The 26,268-nt window shown below is 38.9% G+C and overlaps 1 protein-coding gene across 2 annotated transcripts in view; it reads right to left on the bottom strand.

The window, feature by feature from the left end:
• The window catches only part of Nt5dc1 (5'-nucleotidase domain containing 1), a 107,325-nt gene extending 102,081 nt beyond the window's left edge, over positions 1-5,244 (bottom strand). For both annotated transcript variants that reach the window (XM_069986954.1, XM_069986955.1), the window contains exons 1-2: positions 5,077-5,244; positions 1,189-1,280 (exon numbers count right to left, since the gene is read on the bottom strand). In XM_069986954.1, the coding sequence (XP_069843055.1) occupies positions 1,189-1,280; positions 5,077-5,169 (185 nt within the window). In that variant the 5' untranslated portion in view covers positions 5,170-5,244. The remainder of the gene's footprint in view (positions 1-1,188; positions 1,281-5,076) is intronic.
• Between the last annotated feature and the right edge of the window lie 21,024 nt (positions 5,245-26,268).

The following is a 26,268-nucleotide window of genomic DNA, read 5'->3' as shown; positions in this document are numbered from 1 at the left end:
ATAGTCAAAAATAACAACAAATGGTGATGAGAAACACATACTCAAACATATACCTGCATACATATTTATACAAGATAACCTCTTAGCCAGAGTGTTCTCTATACTAATTAGAATTTGCCTCAATTTGGGTCCAGTTATAAGAACTTGCTCTTGGGCAAGGCATACTATTGAAAACCAGTAAGAGTGGTCAAAATTTTAGCTTCTTGGATACAAAAAGCTTGTGGGATTTGGGGAGTGAAATGAGCACAGATTCTTTATATGAATAATGAACACCAAGAGGCTACAGATATCAAGAGTCAAACATAAATGAAAGGGCACTTCAAGTCAGTATTTGCTTTCATTTGCACATTTCAGAGCCAATAATTTCACATAGCAAGAGCCTTCTGCTTCTTCTTTGTGTGTAAAGGATCTATGAAAAGACCAACCAAATATTGGAGGAATGTATAATAGATGGACATTATTTAGGATTATTAATTTAAATCAATTTTTTTCTTTTCCTTCCTTTCTTTCTTCCACCTACCTACATATCTACCCACCTATTTTTGTCTGTCTGTCAACCTACCCACCTAGTATCTAGCTATCTACCTACCTACCTACCTTTTTACCTATAAGAAATATTACTTAGGCTGGACCCCAACTCCCAGGCTGAAGTGACCCTCCTATCTCAGGCTTTGGAGTAGCTGAGACTACACACACCACCACCACGCCTGCTAAACTAAACCATATAAAGTAGCTAATGATTTTTGCTTATGCTCTTTAAATGAGAGAGAAAAAGAAAAAAATAAGCATTAGGAAGAAGAGAACACTAAATCAGGAGAACCAGACACTAATCCAGTCACTTGAATTCTCTTATGGTTTTTCATTGGAAGGATTTAAAACAAAAAAGCCTTTTCATAAAGATAGAAACCTTAGTTTGTAATAAACATTTAAACCTCTAATTATTACAGATCTAAGCCATAAAAACATCCAAATTAGTCACATAAACTCAGCTCATTTTTCACATTTAACTAAGTCAAAACTTGTTTAAGGTAGAAAAGACCTTAATTCAATTAAACACAAAACTTTTAGCTTAGAAGCCATTTTGCCTTTGGACTCAATTTCACATTTTACTTTGTAACTTTACCTGAGGAAGTATTAATATTTTATCGTCAAGAATTAAACCACATTAAAAAAATAAAAAGAACTTACCAGAAATCCCAATCCTCAGGAGTCACAGTGAGCAATTCCTTATCGTACCCTTTCTCCTTGACTAGGAACTGAGCAAAGCTGTTATAAATGAGCTGCAAATAAAGAAAGAAAAAAATTACTATTCTGTTTTACTAACATGGACATAAAAACTAATGGAATTATTGAGGGGGGAAAACAGCAGGAAAAAATGTGAAAGTTCTGCAGTTCAATCCATAAGAAATGTATCAAATTGTGCAACCTCTGGGTAACTAGTCTGTCCAAAATTAAACTATCAACATACAATTAATGCAAGGACAATTACTAATCTTACTCTTAAATTTTAACAGATTAGCGATCATAATTAAGACCTGATACTGCTTAATATGTCATCAAGACAATAAACAGGTCCACTCTGTCATTGCATCTGTCCTTGATGAATCTTTACTAAAAAGGCCCTATCTCAGAAGAATCTCAAAACAAAATATGGTGGGGACTGAGCAGATGATTTAGAGAAGGAATCAGGAGGCCTCTATCAGGTATAGGAAATATCTTATTCTTCAGCAAAAGAAAAGCAACTGAAGACAAAGGACAAGAGAAGCCTTCAGAAAGTCAAATAAAATGACGAACATATAGGTGAGTGTGATTTTCTGGTGAACAGCCCCCCCCCAATTTTTTTTGTTGGTAGAAGATAAGCCCATTCCATGCAATTTTTGGGATATTACATACACTAAAATGTTTTTGTGATGTGAAATTCAGATTCAACTAGGTGTGCTGTATTCTTTGCTAAGGCTAGCAACTTTATAATCCTGCTTGCTGGAAAATGAGGCAGCTCTTACAAATTCGAAGACTTCTCAAGTATGTTCAGATGCCTAGCTTGCCTGCTCCTGGCAAACCCCCTTCCCCCCCCCCCCCCCCGCCCCGGAAAAAAAGAACTGAAAGATCTGGCAAGGCTGAGCCCTTTATAGTTAATAATGGTAGGAGCTGACTGTGGCTTCTCTTTGAGAGCCCATGTTCTCCCACCTGCTAAACACCTGCTCTCCCAATCATACAGACCCTGGCTAGTACCAGACCTGCAGCCCTAGGGGAAAACAGGTGTCAACTGGATATCTTTCTTGAGTCTCAAAGGAGAGGAGACATACCCAGATCTGCAAACGCAGAACACTGCTCATTTGTTAAGGGTCCAGGAGAGAGAAGGGAGAGAAACTCACAACCTTCTAAATATAAGGGGATACTGATGACTTTTCCAGGATCATCTGCAATGCTCCACCCAGCAGTTCATGCTGTGGCTCCTCTCTAGTCCCTGGCTTGATTTCCTCTGTACATCCTCACCTGCAAATCCAACTGCTTTGTGTGGGGAGCTCATCCTGGGCCTCTCTTCCATGCTTCCCAGCACTGTACGGTGTGACAGCATGGCAGGAAAGAGTCAGAAACCCAAGCCACACTACGCTGCTGGGCAGCTCTGGCTAAGATACTTCACCTTCCCATGCCTTGTGGTCCTCTCTCTGTATACTGATTGGTGACAATATCCCTCCACAAGGTTCAGCCCCATGCATCAAGCAGAATGCTTATCAGGACAGTAGATATGTCATATTGTTATTAAAACTCTTACTTATTCAATTACACACAATTATTTTCTGAACCTGATAGACACAGTACATTTAACACTGGCTGATGTTAAGGAAATAGACTCTATAGAGGAAGACTCTAATAAGTAAACAGGAAATGGTTGAAAAAACACCCCATGTGGCATGCTTGGTGAAGGTAGGTTTCAAGGGAAACCCTAGGGTGGGAAGACAGAATAGGGAAATGACCAGGGATGGTTTCCCTCGGGAACAGTATTTCAGATGAGGTAAGGATGAAGAGTCACTGTGAGGAAGGGATGAGGTCCTCCACAGATAGGCAGTAGCTGTATGAGACCCAGGTACTACTGCTTTCACCACAGGGCCTGCAACTAATTGGTCACCATTCTCCCAAGACTCTGTCCATTGCTAGGTTATGGTTGATTTCTGTACCCTCAACTCAGGTGCTCAGCACTTTGTGACACTTAATAATTAAGTTGTTGTTGTTGTTGTTTTGCTTTTTTACATCAACAGGACCTTTAACTCAGTTGGTTCACGTTTATAATCTTTAAACATCACTCATATTGAGTAAGGAGTATTTTGTCTCTAAGGATGTTCTATGTTGACATTTTATGCTCACAACTGCCCTGAACTCGCTGTTGACATGACAGTGGTTTAACAATATGCTCTGCAAACAAAAGTGAGTACTGAGGAAGAGCATTAGAAAATGTAAATCAGACAGTAAAATACAAATCAAATCAAAGACACGGGGGAAGAGGGGCTTAAAAGCCAAAAAAGTGAAGAAAAACTTTTGAACTCTCAATATAACTAAGGAAAATAGACCTGTGTAGCAGGAAAGCTGAAAAATACAACAGCAGGAAAAACATACGTGTGTGTGTGTGTGTGTGTGTGTGTGTTCGCGCCAGTAGGACTGAGGGATGGCTCCTTAGCTTTTTTGCTCAAGTCTGGCACTCTACCATTGAACCCCAGCTCCGCTTTGGCTTTTTGGTGGTTAATTGGACTTACATTTCATGATTCTCCTGCCTGGGCTAGATTTGAACCTTTACCTTCAGCTCTCAGCCTCCTGAGTAGTTAAGATTGCAGGTGTGAGCTACTAGGTTTCCACTAAAAGCAGTTTTTTGTTTTTTTTCTTAAAGTACCTGTGCATTGTAAACACATATAAGTCATTCAGGAGCTTCTGGGTTTTGACCTTTCAGTACGTGATGAACTGACAGGACTGTGACTAATAGACAATGTTGGCTGATGTCTGTCCCAGTGACCTGGAGCTTTACCCATAAGTGGTGAGGTTTCCAGATGGTTTGGGTAGACACTATTTAAAAAAACAAACAAACAAAAAACCACTTGTTTTCATCAGGCACTGCTTTAGGCACTGATTCATCTATTACCCACTTAATCCTTGCAATGACCTTTTAAGCTAAGCCCAATTTTTAGCCTCATTGTACTGGGGAAACAGAGGAAGAACACAGGTTTAGTTGTCCCAAGTTTCTCGGCGCCAGTCACAGTGTGCTTCGTTAGGCAGTCTGCTGCAGGGTCCTCCAATTAATTACCATGCTCACAGCCAGCTCCCTCTAGGGACGCTGAGATCTCTCACTGCAAGGTTGAGTCTTCAGGTTCTGGTGAAACCAGAGGAATTGGAGGAGTGAGGGCAATGCATACACGTGCACCTGTCTATAATCATAATATCCACTTCTCCTTCCTTCCGGGCAGAAGGAAGAGTTTAAATTCCACAAGCTATTCGCTTTACAAAAAGCCTGTAGCACTTAGTAGGTGCTCAAAAATGCTCATCTTTAATCCTTTCGCTACGGGCAAGAAAGGGCTGAGGACTCTACGGCTTAACCCAGCTAGTGCGCAGTGCACGACAAAGCCTCTCCCGGGCTGCTGGTGCTGCAACTCTGACAGGTGATCGGCTTGACCGTGCGAAAGGGAATGCACAGCCACCGAAAATCGAGGGAAACCTCCCCACCCGACCCCCGCCACCAAACCCAGGAAGTGCTGCGTCCAACGCCCAACGTGTGCCCAGAGGCAACGAGCGAGGAAGGTGCAAGGCCTGGCATCGGCGGACACCCCTGGATGCCCCGGGCCCCAGCCTTCCTCCGGCGCTAGGCAGCCGTTCTCCAGCCCGAGCTCGCACACCCAGCCTCCCCCGGCCTCCCTCCCCGCGATCCGCTCCGGCCCGGGGCTGGGCGGCGGTGCACTTCCGCCCCGCGCGCGCCGGGTGGGGCGCGTTCGGCGCCGAGGCGCGGCGGGCGGCCCCGGCGAGTCCAGCGCGGCCGCCATGGAGGCGAGGCGAGGCGGCCCACCGCGCGCCCCGGCGGCCCGCGCCACTCACCGGGGCGCTCTCGGGCAGGTTGTAGCGACACAGCGTGTGGTCCAGATCGAAGCCCACCACGTCGCAGGCGGCCAGGGAGAAGTGTTGAGCCATGGCTGCCCCGGGCGGGGGAGCGCGAGCGGGTGTGCGCGTCGGCCTCGAGGAGGGCGCGGGGAGCGCGCGGGCGGGACGGACCCGGCGGGACCGCAGCCGCGGCGGGGCGGGGCGGGGCGGGGCGGGGCGGCCGGGCACCCGCGGGGCCGCCCCTCGCGCCTCCCGAGCCCGCGAGCGCCGCCCCTGGACGCGCTTCTCCCCGCCCCCCGCGCTGCACCTCGCTCCGCGTCCGTCGCCGGCCGGTCGGCCCGGTCCTGGGAGGAGGCATCTCCAGGGACACCTGCGGCCCGGACCCCGCAGCCTCCCGGACCCCGGGCTACGAGTCCCGCGGGCGAGAGGAGCGGAGCCAGGACCGCCGGAGCTGGGGAGTTACTGCGGAATGCGCTGGGACTCCCGGGAATCTTCAGGGTGCCGCGGAAACCCCACCCTTTATTCGTGTCTGTGGGATTGTGCGAGAGAATGGAGAGAACTCGACACACAAACAGCCGACCGAGCCATTAGCCTACAGTTAACAGGGCTTTTCACTCACGAGGGGTGATTGATTAATCATACATTGTTCAGATGAAAAGCGGACCTTTTAACAATCCCCTAGAGCGCATATGTATGATATATACTAATATATATTTCTAATACGTCTATATGGATAAAGCTATATCTGTGGATATGCACACACACACACACACACACACACACACACACACACACACACACACAATTCTCACTTCCTAAGATGCTACCTGGCCAGAGTTGTTTATTTGATGATCCTGTTTTTAATTATAATTAATTTTTCTATGAAGGGACATTAGAAAACGCTATAGAAATATATAGAATGTCCTACTACAACAGAGAATTTTTCAAGCACAAAGTTTTGGACAGTACAAAATGATTTTAGCGACGAATCGTTCAGTTCCTCCAGGGACTAGTGTGTATAACTAGTGTCACTCGAGATACAAAGAAGAGAAGTGAAATCATTATTGGCAATGGATGACATAGGGTATCTGATTATTTCAGAGTACCTGGATGTGAAAGACAAATTAAAATCTTTACCACCCAGTTCCTTATTTGAAAGTGAAAATGCAAATCTATTATCTTTATAGTTCTGTTTAAACTTTAAAAGAACAGTTGGCTGAATAGGAAAACCAGTAGTCATGTTATGATGAAAATATAATTAGTCCAAAAAATAAATTTAACTCTCATAGATAGTGTTAAGAGGCAGATAGACCAAAGGATTCATTTAGCTCAATAGATAGTGCAATCAGGTAGGACTCTTCTAATACTTAGTGGGACTCATTTGAATACGTTGAGAATTTATTCTATCATAACCCTTAAAACAAATCTCTGGAATAGGAACAGGTAAGAATCTTCAAGAAGACTGAGTTGTTCAAGAAGAGCCCAACAACCCGTTCTTTACTGTCTGTGAACCAGAAGAGAAAAAGTAGTATTGTTTTGCAGATTCCATCCATTTCCCTTTTCTTGTCTGTTGGTCATGGGGCTTTAACAATTTCAGCATTTTTTTTTTTTTGTCATCTGCACTGGAGTACGTGCTAAATCAGACTCCTTGATAGGGCCACAAGTCTCCTTGGAAGAGATCTTATTTTAGCGTGGGGCAGATCCATTAGAGAGTCTCTTAGTTTGGCAAATATCTGAGTACATTTATTGCCAGAAGGAAAAGTAAAATAGGTTTTGTGTCTTTGTCACTTAGCATTTTTTTTCCTTTACAAATCTCCCTTTCTATGCAGAAACGAGGATAGGAAATTCTTTGTAAGGAAGGTGGGGATGGAATGCCCAGTACTCTTTAAGAAATAAACCCCCTCTGTTTCCCTCAGGTGGCCCTGGGACTGGAATAGACTATTAGACATGTTCTTCAGCAGTCATATTTGCTTGTTGAATAACGACGGTTAAGCTTCTTATATTCCTTAGGTGCACCCAGAAACCTTCCTAGTGGGAGAAGTTTGCAAACTATCCAATCCTATCTTTCTGGAGACTCATACTCCTCAGCTCCACCTAGCATTTTCTTTCCACTGTCTGGCACCTCAGTGTAATTCCTCTAAGAACAAGTGTCCTCTTTTCCATCATCTTTGTACAGAACCCCAAACTTCAATCCTAGCATTATCTGTGTTTCATAAGGTTTATTTCTAAATAAAGACGCTTCCTTTTTGCTGCACATTAAACTTTTAGAAACTAGCTTTTTAGCAGTTATGTATTAAAAGTTTGTTTTTTACTCATATATCAATCAGTTTGGGTGATATGTTGATTATATCAGTATTGCAGAGGGATTGTATCCCTGCCAATTCGTGTGTGTGTGTGTGTGTGTGTGTGTGTGTGTGTGTGTGTGTGTGTGTGTGTTGTGTGTACTGGGGCTTAAAACTAGGGCCTGGGCACTGTCCCTTAGCTTTTTCCACTCAAAGCTGTCATTCTACCACTTGAGCCATAGTTCCACTTTCAGCTTTTGGTGACATTATCAGAATTTCCTGACTGGGCTGGAGGATTGAACCAGGACCCTCAGATTTCAGCCTTAGCTAGGATTACAAGTGTGAAACACTAGTGTGGGGCCCGGTAAAGCCCTAACTCTTAATGTAAGTGTATTTGGAAAAAAGGTTGGTTAAATAAATACAGTATTGAGGCTCTAATCAGAGTTAGTGCCCTGCAAAAAGAGAAGAGACACAGATTTCAAGTAAAGAAAAAAGGCTGTGTGAGGAGGCAGGGATAAGATGACTAAAGCTGAAGAGAGAGACTGCACTTGGAAACTGAACCCAGTGTCACTGTGATCTTGAGCTTTCTAGCCTCTAGAGCTAAGAGACAGTGATTTTTGCTGTTTGAAGCCATCCTTTGTGTTAAGGCAGTCTGACCAAGGTAGTCCCAAATGAGCTTTTATTCTACTTGATGTTGTATTCAGTGTAACAAAACGTATTTTCCATTTGAAAGATTCTTCAAGGAAATGATTTGGGAGATGCTGTTCATTCACTTTTCAAATTTAGATCCTTGTGCTTATGTATAACATTAATACCATGTGAGCTCCCAATACCTGGCTTAAAAGCTTTCTTTCTTTCTTTCTTTCTTTCTTTCTTTCTTTCTTTCTTTCTTTCTTTCTTTCTTTCTTTCTTTCTTTCTTTCTTTTCTCTCTCTCTCTCTCTCTCTTTTTCTTTTCCCATTCTTTCTCCCTTCCTATCCTCTTTTCCTCTCTTTCTCTTTCTCACCTTCCCTCCTTCCCTCCCTCCCTCCTTCTCTCCCTCCCTCCCTCCCTTCCTTCCTTCCTTCCTTCCTTCCTTCTTTCATTCCTTCCTTCCTCTCCCTCCCTGCCTTCCTTCTTTCTTTTCTTTCTTTCTTTCCTTTCTTTCTCCCTTCCTTCCCTCTCTTCCTCTCTTTCTCTCTCCCTCTCTTTTGCTCTCCCTCCCTTCCTTCCTTTTGTCCTTGCTTTCTTTTTTCTTTCTTTCTTCCTCTCTCCTTCCCTCCCTCCCTCCCTTTTACCCTCCCACCCTCCCACCCTTCCTTCTTTCCTTCCTTCCTTCCTTCCTTCCTTCCTTCCTTCCTTCCTTCCTTCCCTCCTCCCCTACCCCTTTGTATCTCATTTCCTGGAGTTTATAGAGGTCCCTAATAATTTAGAAAATGAAATGCTCAAATAATTTGTAATATTGTAGATTTTCTAAAATTGAATTTCATCATTAAAACTAACTTACGTTTTAATAAGGATACTACTATACTTTAGAAACTTTAGCCTATGATTTTCAGTTAATTTATCATTTATTATTGAAAACTTTATGATCAATTAGCTTATTTTTTATTTCAAAATAACTCAGTAAGTGACTTTTTCTGGATTTATGGCATCTTGACATCTGCAATAAAATCATTTTTTTAACAAGCTGTTACTATTACTCTAAGTTAAAATTGGGATGTTGAAATCTTATATGGAACAAGATGATCTAAAAATCTGTGATCTGTGTAATTTGTTAATAATTTGAAAAGAAAGTGAGAAAACATACAAATGCTTCAAAATCAATTCCTAGGGTACTTAAAATAGCCATTCAGCCAAATAGAACCAAAGCTGACTTGTAATACTGTGTGAAACCTTTAGATGGCAGTAGTTCTGCATTAGGAATATTTTTCCATTTGATTTCTTTTGTAATCTTTAAATTTCTTAATAAAAATATTCATTTTCTGGTCTCTATTTCTGCTCTTGATAGAGAGAGAAAGAAAGATTACTTAGAAATTTTACAACATTTCTGTGTCCTTTTATTTTTTATGGTGAGGAAGAATATGATAAGATCAAAACCATGGTAGAAATCTTGTCATAAAGATCATATTTGGTAGAAGAATCAAATGTTTAAAATCTAAAATAAATTTCTCTGAGAGACAAAACATTAAAGTCAGAATTATCACTCCAAGTGATCTTAAGTAATGAATCAATGAATTAAGAGAAATCTAAGAGAAATATTGTTTTGTTTATAGGTACAAATAATCAGGAGTACAGGATGGTGAATCTTATCATTTTTTTAGCAGTAAAATTAGAAATAAGATGTAAGTAACCTCAAGGTAAACTCAACTGGTTTAAGTTCAGGGTGTCCTGGCTTGACAATTATTCACAATATTTCTGATCTAGGGGTATGGGACCTGTTCTGCAGGAGGACTGCTCTCATACCTGACTCATCCTGGCTATCTTTGGTTGCCTTGGGCCATGCTGACCACATCAACAACCATTCTTGCTATATTATTCTTGAAACACCTTTACAGCATTTGTCAGAAAAATGTTCAGTTTTAGCTCTGAGATGATTTCAGGCTGGCAACTGTATCATCAGCTATCCGTAAACTTGTTTTGTTTGTTAGTAGGATATATGCTGTGGTGAGGGAATGTGGGGTGATGGCTTGAGGCATTCCAGACTGGATGCAACCTCCCATTCTTTTTCTAGTCATTACCACCAGTCATAGGACCCAGTGTAAAGCTGTTTCCTCTCAGAATCTTAAATGCAAATCAAGTCCTAATCCTCTCTGGTTTGGCATGCTTAATCTCAAGTGGGAGGTTCTGTTGTTTTCCATATAAGAATTTGATCTTTCCTATAGAGCACTGATAACACACACACACACACACACACACACACACACACAAAACCAAACTCACTTTTGTGTTCTTTGCAGTGTCTTTCTGAGACTAACACTGCCAGATATAATACAGCATGCCTACTTACATTTGAATGTTCCAAATATTCTGTGGGACATATTAATATTGAAAATTACTTGCCATTCATTTGCAATTCAAGTAAGTGATAACTTGGTGTGTTATTATTTGTTAAATCTAGCAACACTGCCTGAGCAGATAGGATTACAGGCCTGAGCCACTGGGCACCTGGAAGCCTTAGTGTTTTTTTTTTTTTTTTTTTTTTTAATAGCCTGAATTGTGGCCCTCCGAAGTTCATATGTTAGAACCCGGAATGTGACTGTGAATGTGACTGTAGTTATTAACACAGCCTTTGAGGAGGTGATTAGGATACAATGGGAGTTGACTGTAGCCCCCAACTCAGTATGACTTATGTTCCTATAGGAGAACATTTGGATACATAAAGAGACACCAGGGCTGCACAGGAAAACAGCATGTGAAGACACAGCAAGAAGAAAAGTGAAAGTGAAAAGATACAGTGAGAAAGAGTACCTATAAGAGAGGTGTCAGAAGAAACCAAACCATTTGAAACTTCAACCTTGGACCTCCAGACCCCTTTGGAGCATGAGAAATATGTTTCTGAGCTATATAGTCTGGGACATGCTGTTGTAGAAGCTGTGGCAGATTAATACAGCTTTCAAGATTATTTCTCACTATACAATTTGAATCCATTCAGGAGCACAAACCCAAGAATTGCCTCTCTTTTTTTGCTATAGAAAATCTTTGCTTGAAAGCTGGGTCAAGAGGAAACTATGGCTGCTTTGTGAATGCTGCGGAAAATTTGAAGCAAAAGAAACCTCGGTTGATTCCTTAATATTATACTATTATGGGCAAAATCCATAAGCAAAGATGCACTTCTTATCTAGGAACTCATATTCCTAAGAGCTAGGACAGGAATATCAGTGAGATGTTTGTGCAGACTGGCTAGCATTTTGGTGGTAATGGAAGTAAATAATTTGTAAGGGGAATGAAGTGGTTCTTACAATATTCTTGCTTGTTCATTCCTTGTTTTCCACTTATATCTTGATTACAAGGTTTTAAACATGTAGGTATGTTAAATTTTGAACCTTCGAATGAGTCCAAAGGTGACCATATTTCAAGAAACTGTTATTCACTATACTCAAGTCAGTGGGTAGTTCCTCATTGCTTGGACTTAACTCTGTAAGTTCTTTGTCTCCAGACCTCTTAAACAGCATGTTTACTTTCATGATGTAAATATCTGAAAGCACCCCAGCACAGCTAACCATATCATTCATTTATAAGTTGTTTCTGAATTTTTCTGACATTGCCCCTGGCTTTGCATGCTCTGAGCACGAGTGAAATATTAGCTAGAGTTGAGAAATTGAACTATGACAACCACTAAGAAGAAAACCTAACACCAAGAGTCTTTAGGAAGCTACTAAACATTTTAGCTGAAAGTGATGTACTCCATATTGTATACTCTATGGCTGATAGTTACATGCATAAATAAATGCAACACAGTAGGAATGTTACATGGTAGTATTCTAACATTTGTTTTCAACTTCCACATCCTTAAGAAACCATTGGAAATCTGTTGTTATGGTGAGAGAATACTCTTATGTCGAACTTTCCTTCTAGGTTTAGCTGGTTTTTAAGTTTTATGACTCTTATCTTACATTGTGCATTGAGATATTTTGGTTCCCAAGTCAGTTCCTTTGTTATAATTTGCAGAAAATTAATAATTATTTGAGAGTTACTTTGAATACTATATCTTTCTCATGGATGCATTGCTGTAAAAGTAAAGCCTAAGTAAGGGCTTGACTGAAGTCTGGTATATTTGGAGATGATCCCAGAAAGAAGCAGTAGAAAGAAGTAGAAAGAGAATGACTATAACAGAGCCCGAAGGCAATATCAAGATCACTGTTGTAGACATTATGATTCATTACTAATCCAATGTCACACCAGATAGTCCTTTGGGAACTGCCCACAGTAAAGAGAGAGGCTGAATATCCACTGCCATTTGTTCTGCCATGATTTTCGGTTACCTACTTATTAGGCTTCAGGTTGTGCACAAGCTTGGGTTCTTATGGACTGGTCACACAGAAGCAAAGACCTCACAGTGTTCTCTTGAGGTGCATCACTGCTAGTGTACTATGAGTCTGATCTGATGGAAGAAAAACCATTTGTGAACTGTGGCTGGAGTCAGAATCAAGCTAAAGCAATCTGGTGTGAGATACTAGTGCCATCTGCCACACTAGCATTTCTTGTAAAGGCTTAATCGTTTCAATATAGTTTGCAACATTGATTCTGCTCTATAAGAATTTATTTGGGAATGGTGTCCCATCTGTTGATCAGTCTGGCTCCCATCTATTTTTTATCCTGTGTCTTTTCTTTCTGCTCCATTTGTGGTTCACTCTGTATATTCTCCATGCTAATGCAAAATAATAAAACTTGATGCAAAGTAATAAAACAAAAGTTTTAGTCCAGTGCTTTTCACATGTATCCATGTCATGAAATACATAAAAATTAGTAGTGTTTACTTAGCATGCTAGGGTAAACAGATAAAACTGGCCCAGGCAGTTAGAACAGCCAGTGCTTATGAATTTCAACTTTCTGTAAATCCCACAGGATAGGGTTAATATTTTCATATAAATGTAATCCAGTATGTTCTGGGCATATTGGGTGAGATAGTCTGTTGATTTAGACTTTTATGGTTTTTTTCTTTTCTTTTAAAATCCAAGTGAATTCTTGGCTTCTGACTTTTTAGTTAATTTGGGAACATGTTTATGGAGAATCTGTTGTGTGCCAGGCACTGTGAAAGCTACTAGAAAGCAAAGTAGACACAATGGCACCAGACTCAGAAGGGCCTACAGCTTAAAGAAGGAAATGAAGCACAATCTGACAAACACACACACACAAAAAACATCATGCATAAACTAGAGAGAGCAGCTAGTCTGGTAAATCTTCTATACTTATTGTTGTGGTCTGTGCTCAAAATATTCTTCCACCTTTACTCCTTGATTCACATTTCCATGCAGGGTTTCCCAGGTTTCCCTTGGAAATAATACGAAGTATTTTGCCTGGCTGTAGTCACCTGAAGGTACTTTTATTTCCAACTTGTTTCATTAGCATGCTTTTAGGACAGCCACCTCCAGGAACTGTAAGTTATTTTAGACTGGGGACTTTGTCTTATTCAGTGTCATACTTCAGTGCCTCACTACACAAATTGACAGAAAGTGCTTACTGAATGAATGAATTTCCAATTCTTTGTGTCTTATCTACAGTGAATGTTTGAATGCCTGCAAGGAAGCTTTCATGCTGAGGCAGGGGAGCCTGTATTTTACTGTAACTCTGAATTCCAAGATTGTAGTAAGCAACTAGTCAGGATTCACGTATTATGAATAATAAAGATTTTAATTGCGTGGAACCACAATAGCAAGTAGGGTTTTGCCAGTGACTAGCTTTTAGTTCTGTCCAGTATTTGGATGAGCGCATCAGCTACTGATTTTGTGGGGGGTTTTGTTGTTGTTGTTGTCATTTGTGGGGCTTGAACTTAAGGCCTGCTCTGAAACTCTTTGTGCTTAAGGGTAGTGCTCTACCACTTAAGCCACAGTGCCACTTCCGGTTTTTGAGTGGTTAATTGAGGATAAGAGTCTCACAGGGACTTTTCTGCCCTGTCTTCGAATCCTGATCCTCAGATCTCAGGCTTCTTAGTAGCCAGGATTAAAGGTGTGAGCTCCTGGCTCCCAGCCATCAATTATTTTAAAATAGTGCATTCCCTGGGTACTTACTTTAGGAAGTTAGGTTTGTATATTTTATCATGTGTCACAAATTTATATATTTTATCATGTGTAATAGATTTTATCATGTCATAGAATTGCCCTGGTTTCTAGTAATAGATTTTGCTCATATAGAAATAAAGTTGCCTACTAATCTGTCTTCTTTGTCACTACTGACTCTTAGAAAATAGTATTTTTAATCTTTTGCAATTCATTGTAATATACTTAAAATTTTTCATTTGGACATGAAAATAGTTTTTAATTAGAATGAATAAATAAATGCTGCTCATAGCTCACAGGCAGTGCTGATATGTGCATTATTTTATTAGTCTCTTCTGGAAATTAGCCAGAAAAGCAATAAAAACAGCAATGTGTCCATTTTTTCTTTCTTCTTTTTTTGTCTTCAGTTATGGAAGTGCTGAAAGAGATTCTAAATAAATGATACAAAATCTGTGTCTTCCCCTACCCATCCCTCGGTAGGCACACACACACACACACACACACACATACACACACACACACACACAGAATGCACTTGCGGGTGGGACTTGTCTGTGAGTACAGAAATAGGAAATGTTATTGAACTGCTTCCATATACTAAGGACATTATATGATGACTTCAAACATCAAATATGTGTGGCATACTCATTTCACAGTTGAAATTCAAATTTCATTCTGCGTGACAAACATCTCACATTTCAGCTTTCTTCAAAACTCTTTTTCAGCCAGGTGGTGCTAGTGGCTCACACTTGTAATTCTAGCTACTCAGGCTGAGATCTGAGGATTACAGTTTGAAGCCAGCCTGCGAAAGAAAGTTGATGAGACTGATCTCTAATTAATCAACAAAAAGCTGGAAGTGGATCCATGGCTCAAATGGTAGAGCATCAGCCTTGAATGAAGAAAGGTAAAAGATAGTGCCAGGTCCTGAGTTCGAGCCCAATTACTAGAACGTGCGCACACACACACACACACACACACACACACACACACACACACACACACACACACACACACACACACACACACACACAAGCTCTTTTCTACTTTTTCTCTTTTTGAGATCTAAGTTTCATGGCTTTCCTGTCCACAATCCTCAGACTTGGTGTCCTGAGTAGCTAGATTTACAGGAATGAGCTATTAGTATGGGGCTAAACAATTTTTTGATGGTGTCACTTGAGCCCAAGCTTATTCTTATTAATTAATTGATTGACATTACTATAACTAGACTTCATTGTGATAGTTGCATACATATACATAATGTACTTTGATCAAATTCACCCTATCTATATTATTCTTTCTTAACCTACTTCCTTTTCCCTCCTCCTTTTAGTTTTAGTTGGTTTCATTTTACAATTTTCATGCACATATAGTGTATTTATCCTCTGTCACCCTCTTCTTTCCTCCTCCCTCATTCTATTGGCTCCCCTCAAAGCAGTTCCTCTTTTATAATCATGTTGTATCTCTCCTAATTTTTAGTGCTTCTTATATCTAGCCTTGTCGTGTACATTACCTTAGCGACCCACTCCCACTTTCTTTATAACTTCAGAAGCAAAACAATACTCTTACTGCCTCTTGCATTTTCTAGTTCCTATCCCCAAGTGTCCAACAACAGTCCTTGAAGACCAATGGTATCCACGATCTAATGCTCATCTTCTTACTGTTCCTCTCTGCCACTATGCTAATCACTTCTTTTTGCTAAGGTATGAATATTCACAGGGAATTATTATAATTACTTCATTGATGAGTCTCACTTCCTATATTTATTTCCCATCTGTATATACCCTAAAGAAAAACTATACCTTCTGTAGTGTTAGCTTTAAAAATAGTTGTAATGATTCCTTTGCATGCTCGTCCTCCCCCTCAAGGCAGTTTGATTTCTCACTCCTTGGATGTAGTCTGCACTTGTGATTTTCTTTGGCCAACAACATGCATTGGAAAATGACCTTTTACTAGTTCTTAACATGTGACACAAGAAGTCTTGAGAATCCCATACTCTTTTCTAGAAACCCTGCATGTGCCACATGTACCATGCGAAAAAAGCAGAGCTAGCATGACATTATCTCTATCAACCTAGCCTCCAATCAATGAACTGTCCAACATAGGAGAGGAAGAACTCTCAGCTGACCATTGACTATAACTGAACTCATCCATGAGCTACTTAACCTGATCCAACTCAATAATAAGACTACACAGCTGATCACGAGTGCTTGAGTAATAGGAGATTATTTTAGGCCACTTGTTACAGGGTTTATCTTATTTTTTTAAGTTAACAAATACACAGATCTGATTCCTTTTGTTCACTTCAATTACTTTGAGCAACTGATTCTGAAGAAAACACACAAACCATTGTTTACGTATTTTCACGAGGGCTTCACACTCCTAGGCATCCATACTTCATTGTTCTATGAATTTCTATAATACTTCCCAGACAATCATCTCATATTTTTCTTCTTATCAAACCACTACCACCGTTCATTTCATCTTCAGTCTCAAGTATTGGGGACCTTCTATATTTCTGAAAAAAACAGAAGCAATTAAGAAAAAAGACTTTCCTATAAACTGTAATTAAGCTACCTAACTTCATCTATAGCCTGGTGCTCCACTTCTTCTGTTACTGTAGATGATGATTCTCATACTGTGCTTTACAGACCTACAAATGGACTTGGGAATTTTCTATAAACCAACTCTTGAGTCTCACCTAAGAAGCAGGAAATCAGAAACTCTGACAGAGAAACTCAGCTGTCTGTACTTTAGGTAAAAGCTCTTGGAGATATTGGTGCACTCTAAAACTCGAGAGTCACTGCCCTACACTGTCTGCATTTATGAGATAGGCCAACCCTGCTTTGAGCACTGGACCTCTCTAAGTGATCATTTTCTCCTTTTGTCTAACAACATATTTCATTTCTACTAAATTGTTCTCATCATCATGCAAACTGTGTGGTGACTTCTCTCATTTTAATACAGTGTAGCATTTTCCTAGGTACCAATTTATTTTTCTCTTCTTTGCTGAAAGCTGAAATGTGTCTCAATGTCTGAAATCTCTATGTTGCCACACTCTCTAGCATATAAAGATGAACTTTTCCTTCTGATACTTGAAAAGAACTCTGAGGCTTCCATTAGTACTTATTTACTACATCCAATCACAATCATTCACTGTTCCCTTCATTTTACCTATGATAGTTATTTGACAGCTGATCACTTCCTGCTTAGTAAACAGTTGGCTTATATGAGCTTTGTTCCTTCATTGGCTACTTCTTCTCCACCTCCTTTGTTAGTTCTTCCTCATCTTCCTGATGCCTGCATTCTTTTAATATCTTTCTTCCCTTGCCTATGTCTCCTGTCTTCTTTGTTACATCAGATTTGATCCCTTGAAAATACATGTATACTTTGAAAATTTTATGCTTTTATTTCTAGCCTTGACCTTCCCCCCAATTCTCAGATCTTGTATACAGGTCCTGTTGTTTACATTACATCTCCACTGGGAGATTTCATGGAGATGGTCACTCCATAGGATTTCCCCCAAACTTTCTGCATCCATAGTTATCCCCAGGATTACTTGTGGAAGCTTTCTTTGCCTACTTTCTTGGGCAAAAATGCTTGGAGCCATTCTTTTTCTTTTCTCTTTCTCGGAGCCATTCTTGAATTCTTCTTCCTCTTACATCTTATATCTGATTCATTATCAAGTGCTTCACCACTGTAAAAAATATCCAGAATCTAGCCATGATTACCCACTTTCCAGGCTATCATGTAGGTCTAAGTCACCACCCACAGATTACAAATTGGTCCTCTTGTCCTTTCCCAACCCCATTCTATCCTCAACCCAACAGAGAGATCCTTTAAGCATAACATAGCCTTGCTGTTCATATCTTTCTAAAGGCTTCCCGCCTAAGTGAGAATCAATTCTAAGCCAGCGATGTGATTTGTTAAAAACTTCATTGTCTGCTGTTATCCTTTTTCATTTCTTGCTACCTATCCTTGCTTCAGTCAATCAAGGCCTCTTTTCTATTCCTCTAGTACACAGTGGAAGCTTCCTCTCACAGCTCTTGCAGTGCCTGGTGTTTCTACCTGAATATTCTTTTCCAAGCTACGTGTGTAACTTCTTTAGGCCTTTACTTCAACAACACCTCTTTTGGAGATGGATTCAATTTCAAACTTCCAGTTTCCAATTTCCTTTCTCTGTGTTTTCTCCCATTACCTAGTACCTTTAATGAACACATTTTTTACTTTCTAATACTTACTGGCTTGTCAAGTACACCCTTGTCCAGTGGTACTTACTGCTCTACAGCAGGAGGTGATCTTGCAGGATGGGTCAAGTGAAGACACTTGATCATAGGTAGTGGTTGCATTGAGATCTAAGACCAGGCAAAGAAGATTCCTTATCTTCTCTGAAAGAAAGACATACAGGATTGCTCCAGTGCCCTGCAAGATCCAGTTCCTGGCATCTAAGCTGTGTTAATAAACCTGTTTGTTCAGGAGTAAAGGACCATAAACAGGGATATAATGATAAGGAAAGAGGTTAAAGGGTAATTGCATTTTAAATAAATCAAAGGAATGAGAGGTCATAATTTAGAGAAACATCATGCTGAATCAGCATGGCAAGCATTTGTATAAGGATCAAATTACTAATGAATGACTTGAGTGGAGAGCTTTGGTTTAAAGATCTTGCTGCCTGAGAAACAGGCTGAAGTAGATGGTAAGGAGAAATAAACATGGGCATGCCAGTGGGGTGAAGTTCCAGGGTGTAAGGAAGTCTTCCTGATACGAAAGGCCTATAGCAAGAGCAACCACCAAGGGAATCACAAAAAATTACAACCTCAGCATTAGATGTTTTAGGAACTAGTTCCTGCTTGTCCCTTACTATGTGCTTCAGGTAAGTTACTGAGACCTCAGCCTCACTATTCTATTTTGTAATATGGATGTGCAACAATACCTCTACACATAAAACACAGCAGCATGTAATGTGCTCTTGTTTCTATCAGAGTTGCTTTACTAATGTAAATGTAGTAAGCACTTACAACTTCATGGTTTTCATTCTTTTTACTTTTAAATAGTTTATCTGGTATATAGATGACTTAGAATTTTCCCAGAGTTGGTCTGAAATGTTGAGCAGTTAAGCTCATTTACTAGCTTTTGCTCTCAAAATAAATATACAAGACTTTAGAGATGTCAGTAGCCAGCCAGAAGCAATTCTGTAGGGAGCTTATGGGCTATTTCATATATTTTGCTTCTTTAACATTGTTGTAGCAGTCCTATTAAATTTAAAATGAGTGAAAAATAGTAATTTCTCATTTATTATAAATCCCATAATAGTAGAATCATATTCAAAATCCAGGAAAGGAAACTATGGTTGAAACTAACTTAAGTGAAGCTAGTAAATGTGGCTCAACAGAACAGAATATTTTAGGATAGCTTAAATGACAATGAAGGTGATATTCATTCAATAAGTAATCTTGATTATTTACTGTCTGGTATTTACAAATTTGCACAAAAATAGACCACTTATAATTTTGCATATATACAGATATTTGGCATCATTACACACTATCAGAGAAAATGAATAATTTCCCTTAAGTAATTTCAGAAATACCTTGCATCATTTGGCAACAGTCACATAAGCTTTTAATGAGAATATTCATAAGAGAAACAGATATACAAGACATGTAGGAGATGGAAATGTGCCGTGAAGTGACTCAACTTAATTTACAATACTGAAAATAAGTACTAAGGAGCCCATAAAGAAAGTGAGAAACTACACTGCAGAAAGAACTTTGAGGAAGAAATCAATGTTAAGGAATGTCAAGGAATCAATGTCAGGCGAGTTCCTTCCGTCTTCCTCTGTTGCCACTTGTCACTGTCCTTCCATTGTTCTATCCAGCCACAGTGGCCTTTTTTGAGCACCTACAAACTGAGGGGTTTCTTTGTCATGAGGTTCCCTTATCTTACTTTATCTGCCCCTGAGAAACAGCACCAGCTAGGCTAGGAAGGGCATGTGCAATCGTTTTGCTGACCATGCAAGAGTGATTTGGAGTGAGTGCTCTTGGCTCCTTGTTGTCAGAGTAGAAGACAGGAGGGCAGGATCAGTAAATTCTGTACAGCTTCCTTCACTCCAGCAGCAGTCAGGGCCAAGATTTTGGACTCCAGTGTCAGCTCTCTTTTTAATTCGCTCAGCAATTCTTGGCATCAGAGCAAAACATCATTTTAAGTTCTCAGTTGTCAACGCTGGGTAACACTTAGCTATCTGCTAGGGTTGTGAGAATTGATTAATATTTATGAACACATTTAAGTAGAAAAGTGCAGTATAAATATTACTGCATGAATTGAAAAATTGTTTCCTACACAAAATTACGCACAAGGAAAATAAGCCCTAGACTGCAGTCTTCTTGGAACAATTTAAAAACGGCGATCAGCTATTTGCTGCTTCTCCATTCATCTTTTATAAGTTTAGGGCTTTTATAATTTAGTGTTTTCAACAATGATTTCTGCTACATTTATTTTTTATTGTAGTCATGCATTGGTAGATTTTGTTTCCTGTTAAGTTCAATACATTTCTTAACTTCCAGTTAAATTTTATAAATCATTGACTATAATCTTCCCCTATGAAATTTGTCCAGTGTACTAAGGACATTTGTCATTACTTTAGAATAATTATTGAAACTCTTTGCTTAAGAGAATGGGTATTTCTCTACTCAGAATCATGGTATGACAAATTTCTTTTACATAAATTTTTGCTCTATTCTTGAAATTTTGAATATAAAGTTGGAAATACATTTGACCAGAAGAAAATTGGGGATACAATAAAGTTAAGCTTACGTATTGAGTTAACTTTGTCAATCAGATGAAATAGTAGAATACTACTATTCAAATATGTAACTTAATAATATTAAAAATTTTCATAATGATATTTTTTACAAATGTTGAAAGTAAGGACACTAGCTATCAGAAGATAGATACGTTGGTTACATTTGCATAGCTGTGACCAAAGTACTTGGCAGAATAAGTTAAAAAGAGGAAAAAGATTGATTTATTTTTAATTTAAATTGTATTGTAAAGGGGTTACAGTTAACATAAGTCAGGGTAATGAATACATTTCTTTTTGAACAGTATTACCCCCTCCCTCATTTTCTCCCATTTTCCCCAGTAACAACCTTCTCCTCCCCAAGTTGTAAAGTTCATGCCCAACATATGTCTAATGAGTATCATTGTTGAATTGGTTCACCCTTTGTCCCACAGTTTCTATGGTTCCTCTTCCCTTCCCCAAATCAGATAAACTTATATACAAGACAAAGGGTACAGAAATAAAAAGAGCAACAAAAGGAAATAAACAAAAAGGAAGGAAAAAGAAATAACTGCAAACAATATAATTAAGAAAACCAATTGTTGATGGCTGGGAAGGTGGCTCAGTGGTAGAGTGCTTGCCCTGCATGCATGAGGCCCTGGGTTCAATTCCTCAGCACCACATAAGCAGAAAAAAAGAAAACCAATTGTTTTCATTTCTTGGAGTTCATTTCAATAATCATCATTTTATATGGTTATTTGCACATAGATATGAGCCATTGTGATCCTCTCCTAGGAATATCCTTCTTTGTTTTCACTATGTGAATGCTTTATCATGTTTAATTAATTATGTTTAATTAGTTAATCATATCCAAGTGTAGTTATTTGTCTTCTATTATCCATTGGATTAACTTGTAGATTTATAGACATATTCTAGTCTAACAAAGCAGGGAAACCATACAGCCTATTTTTCTTTGAGTCTGGATTACTTTGCTTAGCTTTTTTTCAAATCTTTCCATTTCCTTACAAATGGGGTAATGTCATTCTTTCTGATAGAAGCATAGAATTCCTTTGTGTATATATATCACATTTTCTTGATCAATTTGTCCACTGAAGGGCACCTGGGTTGATGCCATATCTTAGATGTATGTGGCAAATAATTTTGCAATGAACGTGGTTGTGCTGGTGGCTTTAGTGTAGCCTGGTTTGTGGTCACTTGGATAGATGCTTAGAAGTGGGATTACTAGGTCATAGGATGCTTTGTGTTTAGTCTTTTAAGGAGGAAAGAATTTTTTAATTGCAAAAATTCTGTACAGAGAGGTTACAGTTACATGAGCAAGGAAATGTGTACATTTCCTATCAAGCATTGTTGCCTCCTCCTTTGTTTTTCCCCTATCATCCCTTCCCTCCCACCTCCACAACTACACCCTCTCCCCCCCCCCCCACACCTAAATTGTAAAGTTCATTTTTCAACATAGTGTCTTGTATATATCAGTGTTACAATGGGTCAACCTGTATCCCTATTTAAATATTTTGTTTTCTTTTCTTTTCTTCCCCTCCCCAAATAAGATGGACATCAAATACAGGAGTTATACCATAGGGGAGGAACATACAAAGCAACAAAAAATCACATTGTACATTATAAATACATTAGAAACAATAGCAAGAAAGAAAAAAAAACACTTGTGTCCCTATCTTGGGGTTCATTTCATTTAACATCATCTTATTTGGTCATATGTACATAGCTTTTGACCTTTTCTGCTTGTCCCAGACATATATTAGTTACTGCAAATAAGGGAAACCATGGGACCTGTGTTTCTTTGGGTCTGGCTTACTTCACTTAATATAATTTTAGGAAAGAATTTTTTTTAGTTCATGTTGCAGAAGGCTCAATCCATGAATTCTGATCCTCTGGTGAGACAGAATGTTATGACAGTAAGAACACATGGCTGATGTTCTCACCTCATAGTACACAGGAAACTGAAAGGGTCTAGGGTCCTGAGGACCAGGTATAACCTTCAAGGATAGTATGCCTTAGTGACATTTCTTCCAACTTAGTTCTACCTCTGAGTTTCCACAACTTTCTGAAATAGCATCATCATCTAGAGATTAAATGTTCAACACAAGTCTTTTCCTGAGATTAGGAAACAATAATAGTGTATTTAATATTTTAAGATATTTTCATTTACTGCAGATACCTAACCTTATCTAAGTTACCAGTCAGTATTGATAAGGATAACTCCTCTAGGAGACAACCCACAAATTTCTGAGGCTTAAAACAACCAAGATTTGTCCTTGATTAGGTTATCTATTTAGTAGGTGGAGACTCACCTTTTGCTTATCCAGGGATGTAGAGTAATAGAGCACACTTCATTTGGAATATTACTATCAAAAGGGGAAGGAAGCTCACTTAATTGCACATATCCTCTTAGAGCTGTTTAGCTGGAAGGCAGATACATCTCTTCTAATAGAGTTTCATTGTAAAATGACCATACTTACCTTCAAAGGAATAAAAAGTATAATTCTGTAAGCTTCTTGAAACAGAAAAAGGAAAAACTCTGAATAACAATAATAAATACCATACCTTTTAATTTTTATTTATCGTTCATTTTTGTAAATATTTTTCATTAATTATCATTTTTAAGTTATTTGAATTGACTTCCAATAATAGAACATATTAATAGGGCATAATCTGACAACCCAACACATGTATAAAATGTAAACTGATGAAACCAAGGGTGATCAGCACCACACATTCTCCACATCTTTTTTTCTAGGAACTTCCAAACTCCCCCTCCAGAGGGGTGGGTCTCTGAGGCTATAGAGAGGAGTGTGTCAGATGGAGAAGAAGAGACAGGCTAGATGTGTTCTAGAAGGGGCTTTGTTTCCAAAAGTAAGCTTGCAACTTGCTTTTTTGTGTAATGGGAAAAGATGTAAAACCACATGTCTGATGGATACTTTACAAAAGTTGTTTCGGCCTGTCACTTAGAGAAGAGATTTTAGGGGACAAGACTGAAAATAAGGAGACCTCCTGTGCATAGAATTTTAGTCTAGACTCTCCTTTTATGGAGGAAGATTGTACTTGTAAATCTACCTAGAGATTTCTAGCACACTCTGTGTTATCAAAATATCTTTCAAGTTTTGAAAATTATGCATAAATAAGCAATAAGCATAGTAAAAAGAAATATAAGATGTGGTTTCTTTACAGACAGAGCAATTCAGTTGAATTCAGTTGAGGAAAGCAATACAATTATACATAAATGGATATTAGAGTATATAGGATATTATAAATGATGTTCTTCATGAATGATTCATTTGTTTTCAGTAAGCATAGTGTATTAATTGAATGCTTATTAAATATGACATATTTTGTCAGCACTGGAAAGAAAAGAAGTCTACAGTAAGTACATATAGAGATTAGAATGAGCTGAGTGAGACAGATATAAGAAAAGTATAAAAGTGGGGCACCAGTGGCTCATGCCTGTAATCCTAGCTACTCAGGAGCTTGAGATCTGAGGATAGCAGCTCAAAGCCAGCCTGGGCAGGAAAGTCTGTAAGACTCTTATCTCTATAAACCACCAGGAAACTGGAAGTGGTACTGTGGCTTAAGTAGTAGAGTGCTAACCTTGAGCTGAAGAGCTGAGGGATAGCGCCCAGGCCCAGAGATCAAGAACCCGCAAAAGAGACAAGTATAAATGTCATAAATGTGGAAATAACTAATTCTATGTAATGAATTTGTCAGGAAAGAATAGAAAGAAATAGAGTTGACTCATAAAAGATAAATGAGTACTCATATTTATCTAACAAATAAATTGATAGATAATGAATGTGAGAAAAAGAAGGATTAGGATCATGAAGAGAGAATATATGAAAAACCCTAGGATTAAAAAATCACAGATCTTAGCCACTCTAATAGAGGACGGGGAAAAAGATGAATTTTGAGAACTTCCTAAGGTTCAGTTTGATATGACTTTCACCAAGGCACGAAACTAGAAGACTTGGGAGAATAAAAATGAATGCTATTTGGAGATGTGTTTTATTTGAACTTGAAGTCCTTTTGCAATATTTTGGGAGGTTTCATAGAGTAAGCTATGGCTGAATGGGCTAAGATCTCATCAGGTCCAGATGAAGATATTGATTTGGGGCTATTAGTAATGGAAGTGCTATAAACAAAAGGCATGTCCACCTAGGAAAGTATGTTAGGGGAAGAAAAGACACCAGAGAAAGGTTCCAGCCAGCATTTCCAGTTAACATCAACACTGGGGGATATATAGGTGAAGAAAACCAACCTAAAAGATACTGAGAACTGTTGGGTGAAAGAAAACGAAGAAGACATTGTCATGAAATATTTAGAACATCAATCTAGGTCAGACTGTAAGGAACAGTCAAATGGGATGAAACTGGAAAAGAAATGATTTGATTTGACAAATGGCAAGACACTGGTGACATTGTGTGTATCTACTTTGGTGATATGGTATAAGGCAAAGGCAAATTGCAGTCTTGAGTAGAAATGGAGAAATCTATGAAAGGAAATGTTCAGTATTTCTCAGAAAGTGTGGCTGAAGGAAGAGGGAGAGGCACGGTAGAAGACTAAGTGGAAAAAGGATTGACAATTTTGCTTTCTTTCCTACCTCCTATCTTATTTTCTTCTTCTTTGTATCCTGTTTTATTTTTTAATGTTTGAGAAATGAACTGAATTACAGTCTTTTGAAGAAATCACTAATTGATGAAATGAGTCATAGGGAATCGTATTAGGGCACAGAAGATAATTGAGCCATCTTTTCTATCATTGAAAGAGTATCAGTTAAGATTTGTCTTATCTGCATATAAAAATCAAGCTAATAATATTCTACATAGATAAAGTTAAATTATACCATGTAACTGAGAAATTTAATAGTAGACATGCCTGGGCTTTCTGGACATAGATTCCTCTGATCATTTTGCTCTATTTTTAAGGTCCATTTATGGTTGAAGATGCATACTGCTTATGCAGCCCTATTAACTGAGTTCTAGGTAGGAGGAAAGCGAAAAGAGGGAAAGGAAAAATAATACATCTCTCAACTGACTCTGTTCCTGAAACTCTACCTAAAGACTCTACATGCTTTCAGTTTGCCTTCATGCATTAAGGAGGGCAAAGAAATGTAGTCTCTAGCTTACTTTTGTTTCTATAAAAGTAATATTCAACTGTAGAAATGAAAAATAAAATGAATATCGGAAAAGCAGGTAGAAGTTTTTGTCCCAGGAGAAAAGTGCAATTGTTTGTAGCTGTACATACACTTTTGATGCAAGAAAAGGCAATTGAATTAGTCAACATCAAAGAGAGGTGAAATTTCAGTGAATGTATGTGACAAGGTCATCAGAGAAAACAATATCCATAGAGACCTTGAGATGAATAGTGGGCAATTTAATAGTGTAATGGGAAATTGAAGGGAACTA

Source organism: Dipodomys merriami, unplaced genomic scaffold, assembly GCF_024711535.1.
Source record: "Dipodomys merriami isolate MVZ:Mamm:240054 unplaced genomic scaffold, mDipMer1.0.p SCAF_335, whole genome shotgun sequence".
Taxonomy (NCBI): Eukaryota; Metazoa; Chordata; class Mammalia; order Rodentia; family Heteromyidae; genus Dipodomys; species Dipodomys merriami.
The sequence above is the reverse complement of the archived record's forward strand: the minus strand, read 5'-3'. Positions and strand labels throughout refer to the sequence as shown.